Genomic DNA, 14,089 nt, shown 5'->3' on the forward strand with positions numbered 1-14,089 from the left:
TTTTCTTTAAATCTAGACCATTAATTTAATGTTTTGCCCACCTTACACTCTTATGCTTTAAAGGTGATTTGTTTTAATGCTTTTCCCTTTCCCATTATTTTAGGATATTCTGATGCTGGGTGCCGTAGGAGCTTACGACTGGAGTGGGACGGTTGTCCAGCAGACACCTCACGGGCATTTGATCTTCCCTAAGCAAGCCTTTGACCAAATTCTGCACGACAGAAATCACAGTTCATATTTAGGTAAGGCCTGGCAGCATTTGGCTCAGCAAATGTAAGTTCCTTCCTTTAAACTAGCCTCTTGTTGAGTCTCAGGATCAGTTCAGCCAAGCGATCTACCGCCCTCTGATCACTAGATTTATTACACGTACTGGTGTTGCCTCTTGGCCGGTCAGGTCTTAGCCCGTACCCGCTTAATGCAGTGCTATATATTATACTCGTTAATCTCTCCTGGCTCTTCAAGCAGCTGTTATTCTGTCATTGACATCACTGTGTTTCTCTAAAATGGAAATAGTTCCTAAAAGCCAGAGTAGTAAGTGGGTGTCTTATATCAATTACGAGTTCTTAGTCATTTCTTCCTATAACAAGCAGCCACTGATTTTGAGCACCTACTATGGGACAGTTACTGAGCTGGCTATTCCTTGTATGTAACTTTTTTTTAACCTAAGTATAGTCAGTTTATAATATGTTAATTTCTGGTATACAGCATAATGATTCAGTTATACATATATATATTCCTTTTCATATTCTTTTTCACTAGAGGCTATTACAAGATATTAAATATAGTTCCCTCTGCTATACAGTAGATGTTTTTTTTTAATCTATTTTATATATGGTAGGTAGTATCTGCAAATCCAAAACTCCCAGTTTATCCCTCCATCCCCGCTTCCCCTGCCTGGTAACCATAAGTTCATTTTCTGTGTCTATGAGTATGTTTCTGTTTTCTAAATAAGTTCATTTGTGTCATTTTTTTTTTTAGATTCCATCTATAAGTGATATCATATGGCATTTTTCTTTCTCTTTCTGGCTTACTTCACTTAGTATGACAATCTCAACATTTAAATCCTTCCAACTACTCTTTGGAAGGAAGAAAAAGTGTTGTTATCCTCATTTTACCTTTGAGAGCCAAAGAGGTTAATAACTTGCCTAAAGATAAAAAATACTTAGTAAGTGGCAAATCCAGAATTTGAATCTGGGACTGTCTGACTGCAATGCCTATGATCCTCCCACTGTGCAATATGACCTTTTAAATTCATTTAGTTATTCATTCAAAAAATATTTGTTGGGTGTCAGATTCATGAGTGGCTGATGAGGACAACCCCGAGTCGAGGGCCAGCTTTATAGGGAGAGGTTCCACCTACACAGCGCAGTGCTGTCAATCAAGGAAGCAGTTCATCTTAGAAAAAGGAAGACGTGCCCCCAGCGATTTACTCCGGAGCACCGAGAACTGTGCATCACACTAACCAAAAGGACCTCTGATCATCTCCACTAACTTCACCAGCCTGTCTGGCCTAGATAGTCCATAGCACCCACTCTCTAATTCCTTCTCTCCTAGGTTACTCTGTGGCTTCGATTTCTACTAGGAAAAGTGTCCACTTTGTTGCTGGTGCTCCTCGGGCAAATTATACCGGCCTGATAGTGCTGTACAGCGTTAATGAGAATGGCAACGTCACAGTTATTCAGTCTCACCGAGGTGACCAGGTAAATTCCATCGTCCGAATAGGTGGAACTGCTTTTAGGGACACCAGGAGCCGGTGGGGAGAGAGGTCAGTAGAAAGGGAAACTAGCACTCATTGAGCACCTGCTCCATGGCTGGCTCTGCAATCCGCTTCTACCTGAATATTCCTTAAATCTTCACAATACTGAGAGCTGCCATTGCCTTTTGACAGGGTGTTGAGAGTTTAACTGCCTTTCAGAGGTCACGGCTTTTCTTGGGTTGAGCTGTCCTTAAAGCCCAACAATGACAGGCACCTAACCGCTGCCTTGTAGGTAAGCCCCGACCAGGAGCCGAGGATATGGAGGAGCAGTAATGAGAAGTAGGGAGCAGGATGGCATCATGCAGACTGAGCCCCCACACCTGGGCCAGCCACGGTGTCCTGAGGCTCTGACGTTTCTAAACGTAAAGCGACTCTGTTCTCTGCCACTTTCTTCTGACGGGTGACAGTTTGCTATCAGAGCCTGTGACAACTCCCAGTCATGGCCCACCAGAGCAAAGATCAGCGGATGGGGTCCTGTTTCCTTGCTGAGTAATTTTGACCCGTGGGCTTGGCACATATTTGAAATGAGCATCACTGAACTCTACCAACCAACAAAAATGTTTCTTCCTTAAATCAGAGAAACCGACTATCCACAGATTCCCCTTCTCTGGGATTAAGTCTGATCCACTGTCTCTGTGGCTTTTCCAGGAGTAAGAAGGCCTCAGTCTCTGACTTCCTTGACCACAAACCAGCTGTGGTCACATACTTTTCCTTTCTCTTAATATTTTAAAGAGTGGTGCTTTTGAGAAAAACAATGAAAGCGTAATGGAAGGAATCATTTCTTACTCATGTGCGAACCCTCGGGAGGGATTCACACAGGCGTGCCCTGAGCCTTGGTGGAGTGGAATGATGAACGTTCAATTTCATTTTACCTCCAGCTAGTCCTCCCAGCCCAGTCCGTCCGGGAACTACTCTCCTGTCCCAGGTCATGCCGTAGACACTGACATCACTCGTGCTGTCCCCTTTCTCTCCACCTAGAAAATTCCTTGCCGTCTCTCAAGATGCAATTCAAATAATACTTACTCTTTCTAGTCTTCCTGACTCCTGTGCACTCTGATCATACAGCATTTGGCACTTGCCTCTATCTGTATTTTACTGAGGAAACACAATTATTTGTTCCACTTCCTTCTTCCCCTGCTGCCTTTGTCTATAACATCTCACAAACCTTCTAAGCATTTCTCTCCTAAATGTGATCCTTTACGCACCGGCATCAGAAACACCTGGAGTGCTTGCTTAAAATACTGTTTTCTTGACCGCCCCCTAGACATTGCAGCAGGATCTCTGGAGATGGATCTCAGGAATCTGTATTTTAAACATGCTTTTTTAGTGATTCTTTGCACCCTAAGGTCTAAGAGCCAAGTGTCACATTGCAATACAACCAGAGAGCAAGGACTATGTTATCTATCTTTATGTTCCTACCCTCTTACCGGCAGCAAATGCTCAATTTTTGTCTGTTGAATGAGTAAATGAAAGTTCAGTGTCATATTAGGAGTATAGGAATCCTAAGGTTGATATGCTTTATTACTCCAGATTGGCTCCTATTTTGGTAGTGTGCTGTGTTCCGTCGATGTGGATAAAGACACCATTACAGATGTGCTCTTGGTAGGTGCGCCAATGTTCATGAATGACCTAAAGAAAGAGGAGGGAAGAGTCTACCTGTATACCATCACAGAGGTAAAAAAAAAAAAAAAAAATTATTAAACTGACTTAGTTTGATTTTTCTCTAGTATTGGTAAATAAAAGTTAATCTGCATTTTTGCAGAATAAAGAAAACATATTATCATTGGATGATAATTTTCATATATAGTATGGTTTATATTTCATCATTTTGAAGATGTCACCAGTAAGTTATAGTTTTAAAAATCACATTGAAAAGCATAACCAAGAGCTTAGTGCACGGCAGTTTTCCATGAGAGGTCCTTGAATATGTGTTCTCTTTACAAATAAAGTCGTTATAAATGCACATCACTTTTTGAAATACATACACACGCACACACACAAACATCTGTGTATTTCCCAAGCATCTCATTCAGTTACTCTTCTTTGCTATAAAGAGATAAAAGGGCAAAACTATCTTGTTAACATTTTACAGTGTTAAGGACAGATTACCAGGCACTCTGAAAATCTCCATATAATCCTGAATGCTTTCTACATTAGTTTGTCAGGAAATTCCATTGCTTAGTGTAACATGTAGGTATACATCCAACTCTTGGAAATCCCTATTCTTATACATAAAACATAGCATACTCTAACATGGAAAAGCAGTTTTTCCAACTTGTAGACTGAACTCTAAATCCACGCACATAAGGGTAGTGAATGCAGTGAAACCTAAAAACCAAAATTAAAGGCACAGGTTGATGGAGAAAATGAGATGACTGGATAAGAAAAGGATGGAAAAAGAGAAGCTGATATTCACATGGTAAATATTATATTTAGCTACTATGATGTTTTATCTACCTTATTTATTTAAATTAATGTAAAAATTAGCTCTCGAACAGAAGCAATTAAAACAATTTTAAAGCTTATAAAGAATGTGTAATTGAGTAATAAGAGAAGTGCATATCTACTAGTTTGAAAATTAAAGAAATCTCCAGTTTCTTGTCAGAAACTGATTTATCATTAATTGTTGAAGGTGAGGTCTTCCAGTATTTCACCTGCCTCAGTAACAGACTGGTTTCAGTAAGACTGTTACAGAGGAGAAAGAATCCACACTGACCCGGTTTCATGGTTGAGGAGCATTGCTTTCTTGTGAAGTCATGAAATATTTCCATTCTTGATTTCAAAATCTGAAAGAAAAAAACAACAACTGTATCTTTCACAAGAAAAGGTCTTTTCTTTGGCAGATTTATTTAGTGTTTTTTATAATAGGATATTAACAATCTCATTTTTCACTTCCTATACTGTTATAAATACTACCATTCAATGGTTTTTAAGTAAAGGACTAAATTAAGATACTGTATTTTATTTTGTCTCCACCTTAATTTCATATAAAAGATTAGATTTTTACCAGAAAATTTTTAAATTAAAAAATTTGGAAACAGGTGAAGACCCTAATATTGAGGAAAGCAAGACAAAGAAATAGATACTTTTATGTAGGTTGTGCAGCCACGGTGAAGAGAATTGCCTCTTTCTACCTTGGTTTATGAGCAGACAGCCTGTGACTTTATTTGCAAAAAAAATTTTTTATGTAATTCTCACCATAGAGAGCTTTGAATACTAGGTTTAAAATCCTATCTATTTTTAACAGTTTGCAGATTGGTCTGAACATCATTTGCCATGAATTTGAATTATGAAAGTTGCATGGTTTGCTTTAACCGTCCCTTTTTTGAGGGGGAGGGGGGGTAATTAGGTTTACTTATTTATTTATTTGTTTAGAAGAGGTACTGGGAATTGAACCAAGGACCTTGTGAATGCTAAGCAAGCACCCTACCACTTGAGCTATATCCTCCCCCCTTTTAACCGTCCCTTCTACCCCCTTTGCAAGGGCGTTTTGAATTCACACCTATTTCTAGACGGCCCCGAGGGTGTTGAAAATGCTCGGTTTGGTTCGGCGATTGCAGCTCTTTCTGACATCAACATGGATGGCTTTAATGACGTGATCGTTGGCTCACCTCTGGAAAATCAGAACGCCGGAGCAGTGTACATCTACAATGGTCGTAAGGGCACCATTCGCATGAGGTATTCCCAGGTAATCCGTAGGTTCGTGGTGATGTCTTTACGTGGCAGTATCGTCATGTTAGAGGTGGAGAGTATTGGGCAGACCTCCCAGGCCACCCCTCTTATCTTATAACATCACTCACTCACTTCAACAGCTATTGAGTGAGCCCCTACTGGGTGTCAAGACTCCGGGGATGCTGTCAAGAATAGGACAGAATTGTGCTCTTCATGGATCTTACCTTCTCATGAAAGAGACTAAGGGAAAATAATATAAATAAGATAAAGTATTATAGGTAGCAGTAAATGATAAGGAATTTTAAAAAATACTGAAATAGGGAATAATTTTTCAGGGCTAGGAGTTGTCAGGTATTTGAGAGGGTGCCCAAGAAGGCCTCACTGAGAAGGCAGCTTTTGAGTAAAGACTGGAAGGAAGTCAGCGTGGAGAGGAATCTGGACCCAAACTTGCCCCTGCTCCCCACCAGTCCACTGATCTTCCACTGCCTGGTGCTGCTTTATTGTTTTATGGGAGATTCATGCTGTTTCTTGGATGAAAATGTGGCTGCAAGAATGATAGTCAGATCCGGTCAGATATGACTGGAAAAAAGTCAATGGAATTCTGTTGAGAATAAAACCATGTGGGAAATGGCTGTCTACTGGGCGGAGAGGATGGTGCCTTTTTTCATTTTCTCTTTCAGTCGTTGTGCACTACAATTTCATCTCACACTTGCTCTTTTAGAAAATCTTGGGATCCGATGGAGCCTTTAGGAGCCATCTCCAGTACTTCGGGAGATCCCTGGATGGCTATGGAGATTTAAATGGGGATTCCATCACCGATGTGTCCATTGGTGCCTTTGGACAGGTCGTTCAGCTCTGGTGAGTCAGGGAGAGCCAGACACGAGCTAAAGAAAAACTGCCCTGCTAAGTAGAACAGATTGCTGTGCTGGGCTTGTTGAAATGTCACGTGTTATATAAGACTCTAGGACATTTACGTGTCATAGTTTGCATAGAGGAAGGAATATGTTTTTCCTGATGGGAGGGAAAAATACCTGCTTAACATTAGAATCAAGTTTCTCTTCTTTATATGGTGAGCAGAAAAAGTGCATTGAAAAGACAAAGCCCTTGAAATGGTTTTCAGGATATTTCTGTGTATTATCTTCTGAACAGCTTTACCTCAGCTCTCAGAAAAGAATCCGCATGAGAATGCTCTAAAAATATTGAACACTCAGACCACACAAGTAAAGAGCAACTTTTCATGTGGTCAAAAGGTATCTTTTCAAATTATTAGTCGTAAACAAGAGCCATTATTTAGGGTTAGCTGACCTCTCATTGACCTCAGAAGGGGTTTAAGAGCAGGGGGAATAATAAAGGATTCAATGTGAGTCAAGGACAAAAATAAATGTATTAGGCTGGTGAGGGAATAGAATCAGAAAGAAACTGAGAGTTCAAGCGAGAGTCCCCAGGAAAATACAGTTCAGTTATCCATTCATGTCTGTTGAAAAATGTGCTTTAGATAACCCAGATACATCAAGGACAGAAAAAGTTACATACTGATGCTGTGTTGTTTCTGAGCTTAACAAAGCTATTTACAACATCCCCTTGTGCTTCCAAAGGATGAAATGCATTGGTTTTTAGTGCATTATTTTAATGAAAACTTCATATGGAAAAAAGTAAAACTCAAGGGTAATATTTAAGAAAATATATTTACTGAATAAAATCAGTTAAAATCAGTTGGGAGTAGCATTAGAAAAATAGAAGGTGTGATTCCATAATTATATGGCTGATTTCTAAACAATTCTGTGAGAAATCACACCTTTCAGTGAACATCACCCTGTAGCCATCTTGGCAGGCTTCATGCTTGGTAGGCTACAGCCTTCTATGTTACAACATTCCTTTTTATGGTAGTCCATGGTGGCCAAATTTTTTTCTTTGAAGGTGGATGTGATTCTTCTAAAAAGTCAAGACACGGAGTCAAATCAATTTATTGACAGGATCAGTCACGTTAGGTTAATGCCATTTTGTGGTCACATTCCTATAAGGGTCTAAGACTGCTTTTTCTGGATAACTTCCTAAGAATAATTTTTTAAAAAACGTTTATGTTTTTCAGGTCACAGAGTATTGCTGATGTATCTGTAGATGCTTCATTCACACCTGAAAAAATCACTTTGCTCAACAAGAATGCTGAGATAAACCTCAAACTCTGCTTCAGTGCAAAGTTTAGACCCACTAAACAAAACAGCCAAGTGGGTGAGTAGACCTGAAATAGTCTGTACAAGATATAGGTTTGCTTATAGAGTTTTAGTCCTGAATACAACCTACACTTTGGATTTGGAGACCAAAAGAAATAAAGGTCTTGCAGACATTTAAATTGCCACATATCTGAAGTGCCTGAGAATGGTTAATTAGGCATGGAAGGTTTATTTAGATCTTCCTTCATCATCTTTAGAAGGTAACATTCTGCTGCAGAAAGTCATAATTTCAATGATATAATCATGGACTCTCCCAATCTGTCCTTCAAATTTCTGTTATCCACAGCTTCCTAACTTAAAACCTCGGGCACATGCAAATGACACTGAACTATAGCTCATCTTCAGTGACTACACTGTGTGTTGGCTGTGCCATGATCTAGACAGAGTGTGTTCAGTACAAGTATCAAATGTTCTTATTCTTGAAAATTTAATAAGCATGAAATGAGAGGAGATATAAAACTAGAAATATTTAAAAATGTTTTTATTGAAATGTAGTCAGTTTACAATGCTGTGTCAATTTCTGGTGTACAGCATAATAGTTCAGTCATAACAATATATAATGTGACCAGTGTTTTAAATTTTCTAAATAACCTAGGGAAGTGAGTAAAAGTCTGAAACACGTCCTATCAGCAGGAGGGGTTAAGGAAGACTGTAAGCAGATGTCAGTAGGAACTGTCATCCTCTCTCTGGACGGGTCCAGTCACCTTTCAGGACCTGGGTGAGGTCCTGCGTCTTCTCTGAGGTCGTATCTAACCACCCACCTCACCTCCATCTCACCCGCCCCAGCTGTCTCAGTACCCTCCATGTGCAGCAATTGAATTAGCACTTGACCTCGCACTACCTTCTTTCATTTACTACTGTTTCATGGGCCCAAAGCCCCCTCCATCAGATTCTGACTCTAAATTTTAGAAACCTGTATTTCCTATAGCTGTTTCATTATGTGGAGGACAAATGACCTGCCTCTATGTTTTTTCCCTTTCAGTTAGTTTATTTGTCATGATTCATACAAAGAAATAAAAAGGTTAAGAACACAAAGATAGATTCGCATCTCAGCACGCTTACCATGTTTCCTACTTTTCATTCATCTGACATTTTTCCTTCCAGGTGTTCAAACATTGACTCGACTCTTTGTAGCACATGTCACAGACCTCCTGGTAGCACAGCCATCTGTAGTCATAATAGTTGGGTCAAAAACCATTACTATAATAACATGAAGTGGCTACATGGAACAGACAGCTCGGTGATCCTCAGTAACAATACTGTATTCTACATTTGAACACTGTTAAGAGAGTAGATTGTGAACATTCTTGCCACCAAAAAAAAAAAAAAAAAAGTCACTTTGTGAAGTGATGGGTGTGTTAACTCGCCTTATTGCAGTGATTACTTTGCAGTATAGAGAATCACTATGTTGTGTACCTTAAACATACACAGTGTTACGTGTCAGTGATATCTCAATAAAGCCAGAGGAAAAAACATTAAACATGAAAAATTAATTTGGAAAATCTCTGAGTTGGCAGAAATGACTATCCAGTCACCTCCCCTAGCCCCGAAGTGTGAATGTGTCTCATGTATCTTCCTTCCAATTTTTGACTGTACTTCACTTCTGTTGCCTCCCACTCGAAGGCCTTCTGTTGTCAGGGGATGTCATTCCCTTCCGCTCACTGTTTAGGGTCTCTTGCTGTTGGGCATCATCTTTCCCTTTGGATCCTTTGTCTTGATGCCTTGGCCCCACTCAAGCATGATTGTTCACCATTTAGAGATGCCTGGCAGTGATGGTATGCAAGACATGGCCCCCATCTTCCCTTTTTTGAGAAGTGCCTTTATGAAGTACATGGTCTCCATTGTTTATTGCATCAGGTGCACACTCCAGTGTAAAGTTAGTAACAAAAACAATTATTATATTGCCTGTGTGACTGTGTCATTTTTTTCAAGGTGCTTGAAAAACATGGAAGAGTGATACCATGTGTACTTTGTCCTAGGTGTAATCACTTCCCCGCCATGACTTACCCTGTGCATTATTTCTCCACTTATTTTGTTATTGATTCTCTAATATTTTCTTTGTTAACCTCAATAAGTCACTAGAGCAAGAAAAATTATATATCATCTCTAATAGATATTTTAAAGGTAACACATAGAATGTTTTTGGAAGTATGATCAACCTTTAAAATATGGGAAGTAATAAAATAAGACAGAGTAATCCCAAACAAGGCAGTCAATACTCTTAACAGTATCATATCTTCTTTCTCAATGTGGACACGTAGCCAGCAGACTTTACTGAAGGTTCTGACAGTTTGTGTATTGGCCACTGACATCAGTTTTTATCACATTTGTTTCTCATTTCCATTTCCGTAGGTTAGTATCATTATCTCTGTTTTATAAGGGGGGAAATAGAGGTTCAAAAAAGTTAAGCAAATTGCCTAAAGTTCTTAAATGGTGGAATTCGGATTCAAACCAAGTCTGTCTGATTCAAAACTTGTTACTGCAAAGTTACATGCCTTTCCCCAGGTAAGCATCTGGAATATGCCAGGCACCAAACATGTTCCCTTAGAGTATCTAAATTAATCCTCAAATGACAGTTAATCCTCAAAACTGCAGAGAAACAGCAGGAACGTGGAGTCTGATTTCAAAACTACCCAAATTGTATTTCTGACTATGCCCTAGCTGTGTGAACTGAGGTGACTTTTTTTACCTCTATTATTCCATTCATTATCTGAAAAATAGGATAATAATATCCTCATTCCAGGTTTACTGTAAAACTTGTATAAGATAACATATAAGAAGGTGTTCAATTGTAGGCACTCAGTGCCTCTCCACATCACCATGTTATGGACAATGAAACTGGTATTTGAGGAAGTAATCAGACCAGCTTCATTCAGTAGATTTCCCGGCAACAAGTCTACTTTTCTTTCCACTGCGTCAAGCTACGTTTCTTTGAATCACATTTCTTTGTATGCAGTCACATACATCACACCAGAGCTAGAATTACAAATGTCACAGGCTCTCCATGGTTCCCACTCCATCCCTGGGAAGACTTTTTCTTGTCTTCTTGAAGGCAGAGACTTCCCCCAACAAGACACAGTAAAACAGGAATGCTTTTTCCTGAAAAGTTTGTCATAACATTTCTTTGTATTTTTTTTTTTCATTATAGCCATTGTATATAACATCACACTTGATGCAGACCAGTATTCATCCAGAGTAACCTCCAGGGGGTTATTTAAAGAAAATAATGAAAGGTATTTGCAGAAGACCATGGTCGTAAATCAAGCACAGACTTGCTCTGAGTACATCATCCACATACAGGTGGGGCCTGAGTCACCCCTTTTCATCCCGTTTCTTCTTAAAGACTAATGAAGGCTGAAACCCTGAAATGGAAGCTTATGAGTTAGAAAACGCTTATCCTTCTAATTAATGCTTTTTTTGTCTATGAACGGGAAGTGTATTTCCTTTATGCTAATACGTATGAGTACATTCTATTATTATGTAGATTAGTTGCATTAAATTTTATTTGGGATTGCCAGTAAAAAGGCTAAAAATAAGATTCCTAAAGCAATCAAACAGCACTTTTTAAGATGTTTAACAGGAAGAACTTTTAGTTGACAGTAAATTTTACTCTGACATTTTCCCATCAGGAGAAACTTTATTCGTTTTTAAGCTACTGAAAAGGACAATTCTAATTGTCATTTCCATTACTGGATTTAAATTGATGTAGGTGAAGGATGGTAGATTATGAGGTAAACATTATTTGCTCTTATCTTATGCCGTTAATTACTACAGTTCACGAGGATTTTCAAAATCTCTCGAGTAGGAAAAATGCTTTTCAGGACAAAACTTCTAAAAGAAAATTTATTTTCTAAATTATATGAATATTTCCCCCTAGAAACCATGTAATGGTATCTGAAAGTGTAATTCACTCAGGAAACCATTTTTAAAGAGCTGTTAAAGAACTTTCCTAGAATGTGGTTCTCAGAGTTTAAGATGCATAGGAATTGCCAAGGAAACTTTTATAAAATAGATATTCTAAGTCCCCACCACCAGAAAGGTTTGGGTTTGAAGGTTCAAGGAATGTGCAGGACCCCAATACTTCTGATGTAGATGGATGTACAGAAATCACATCTCAAGAAACGCTTACCGTAAGAGTTGGAAAAACAAAGTTAATAGTGAGATGAAAAATCAGTTGAGTTATTTAATTTATTATTCAAGCTGAAGGTTTCTTGTTTGAAGGCCTGGACTTTTTTCCTTGTTAATGTGCCAATTATATAAATTCTTTAAAGGAATAAAATTCAGATTCCATTCTCTCCTAACCTTGTGCTAAGTGGTTGATCAAATTAAACATGCAATCCATTGTAGGGGAATGCATGCAGCCAGGCTGTGTATGTGTGTGTGTGTGTGTGTCCGTCCGTCCATCCGTCCGTCCGTCCTGCTCTTTCTCATGTGTACTTGCAAAGTTTTCACAAGGTGTGTGCTATTATGGTCAGCTAAGAGGTAGTATTCCAGTTAACACACCATGTTTGATACCCATACCAAAGTCCATCCTATGTTCCAACCCTGCAGCCAGCCAAGGACACATTTCTTTGCAGTCAGGAAGCCATCCTGATGATCAGAAAGATACCACTTCTAGGAAAAGGCAAATTCCACTTTTAGGGTTTACCATTTGTACAGGTATCATTCTTTCTTGAAGAAGAATGCTAGATGACATTTGCAACCCTGATTTGGCATTTGTATAATTTTCAATAGACAGGAAATCTCAAAAACAAGAAGTGGGCCATGACTCCTAGAACACTGCAAGTCCTCCACCCTCTCTACTAAAGACAGAGGCGATGTTGTACTTGAGCTGGATGGCGTTGGTTTTAATGACTGCTGAGTGATCTGTGCACCATCTTCTATGTGCAAAGTGCAGTGCAGCTTCTGACAGTCAGCTAGACCAGAGGCTGAAGAGCTTGGTTTCAGGGGTGTTTTGTAGTGTAGAGTTAGGTTCTGACTAAGGAAAGAGAGTCCCCTTGTCCATTCCTGACAGCCAACCCTGGGCACTTTCCATTCTAGGTCATAATATTCTCTTGCAGAGATTTGGGCAGGACATCGAAGGACTCCTTAGGTCTTGGCAATAGGAATTAGAGTAACATAGCCAACAACCCAAGAGCTGGATACTGACATAGGGATCTTTTGAGCATTTAAAACTGGACATCTCATCTAAATATTTATTAAATAGTCGTGTATCAAGAATGAGATTACTGACGAGCTTAACTAAGAGTTGCTGCTTCTGATTTTTACTGAACTCAAGTTTTTAAATCTCTTAGCAGCAGAGAGGCTAAGAGTAGAATTAGGACAGAAGAGAAGAAGCAAGAGTCTTAAAAATTCAAAACAGGGCTATTCTGCATAATTGAGAATGGACTGTTTTCTTTAATTGTGAACATGTGTGTGCTCATTTTTCTTGTTTTGAAACTGTCGTGCCCTCATAACCTGACTCTGTGCCTGTGTGTATTTAGAAGCCCTCTGATGTTGTCAACTCTTTGTATCTGTGTGTGAACATCAGTCTGGAAAACCCTGGCACCAGCCCTGCCCTTGAAGCCTACTCTGAGACAGCCAAAGCCTTCAGTGTAAGTGTGGTTTGCCCTTCCTGGAATTCAGACTGGCTAACAAAGTTTCACAGTCACTGCAGTAGTGTTTGAAAGATACTCAGGACATAGCCTTTACACTGTTAATTTTCTAAGTGAAATGCAGTTACTTGTATGTCAAGTTCACCAGCATGTAAGTTCCATGAAGGCAGGGATTCCTGTCTTCCTTGTTCTCTACTCTATTCCCAGCACCTTGAGCAGTGCTTGGCCCACCATAGGTGCTCAGTAAATATTTTTTGAAGAAATAAGCAACAATGAAGCAAACATCTTGTGCTCACCACCCCCTTAAAAATAATAAAATGGTACCAATACCTATGAAATTCTCTATCACTCCCCACCCCATCATACCCACTTTTATCTTGTGCCACCAGGCAAATCATCATCTTGAATTTTGCGTTTATTGGTGCTTTTCTTTCTGATGTTGCTAAACATGTATTCCTAAAACATTGTTTATTTTTACATGGTTTTGAACTTGATGTAAATGGAATAATACTACATATGTTCTTCCATAATTTGCTTTTTTAACTCAAGAGCACGTTTTGGGATTGTTTTTCCTTTTTGTAGATTCCTTTCTATAAAGACTGTGGAGATGATGGAGTTTGTATCTCTGATCTAGTTCTAGATGTTCAACAGCTGCCAGCCGCTCAGTAAGTTTTACTTTAATGTTCAGTGTAAAAGACATGTTAGGTTACTTTATTCAAATAAATGTTTATGGAGATTTTTTTTTCCTACAAAAGAAACATCCATAACTACTAAAGACCTTTAAAATCTAAATTTCAAAATATCTAGGAATGAACTTAACCAAGGAGGTGAAAGAC

General features: G+C 39.0%; 1 protein-coding gene across 2 annotated transcripts in view; it reads left to right on the forward strand.

Moving 5' to 3' along the window:
* The window catches only part of ITGA2 (integrin subunit alpha 2), a 95,395-nt gene that overhangs the window by 57,473 nt on the left and 23,833 nt on the right, over positions 1-14,089 (forward strand). For both annotated transcript variants that reach the window (XM_045525067.2, XM_010966302.3), the window contains exons 11-19: positions 104-242; positions 1,555-1,700; positions 3,287-3,430; positions 5,241-5,444; positions 6,150-6,286; positions 7,518-7,657; positions 10,808-10,959; positions 13,143-13,253; positions 13,836-13,918. In XM_045525067.2, the coding sequence (XP_045381023.1) occupies positions 104-242; positions 1,555-1,700; positions 3,287-3,430; positions 5,241-5,444; positions 6,150-6,286; positions 7,518-7,657; positions 10,808-10,959; positions 13,143-13,253; positions 13,836-13,918 (1,256 nt within the window). The remainder of the gene's footprint in view (positions 1-103; positions 243-1,554; positions 1,701-3,286; positions 3,431-5,240; positions 5,445-6,149; positions 6,287-7,517; positions 7,658-10,807; positions 10,960-13,142; positions 13,254-13,835; positions 13,919-14,089) is intronic.

The sequence above is a fragment of the Camelus bactrianus genome, chromosome 3 (assembly GCF_048773025.1).
Source record: "Camelus bactrianus isolate YW-2024 breed Bactrian camel chromosome 3, ASM4877302v1, whole genome shotgun sequence".
In the NCBI taxonomy this organism is placed as follows: domain Eukaryota; kingdom Metazoa; phylum Chordata; class Mammalia; order Artiodactyla; family Camelidae; genus Camelus; species Camelus bactrianus.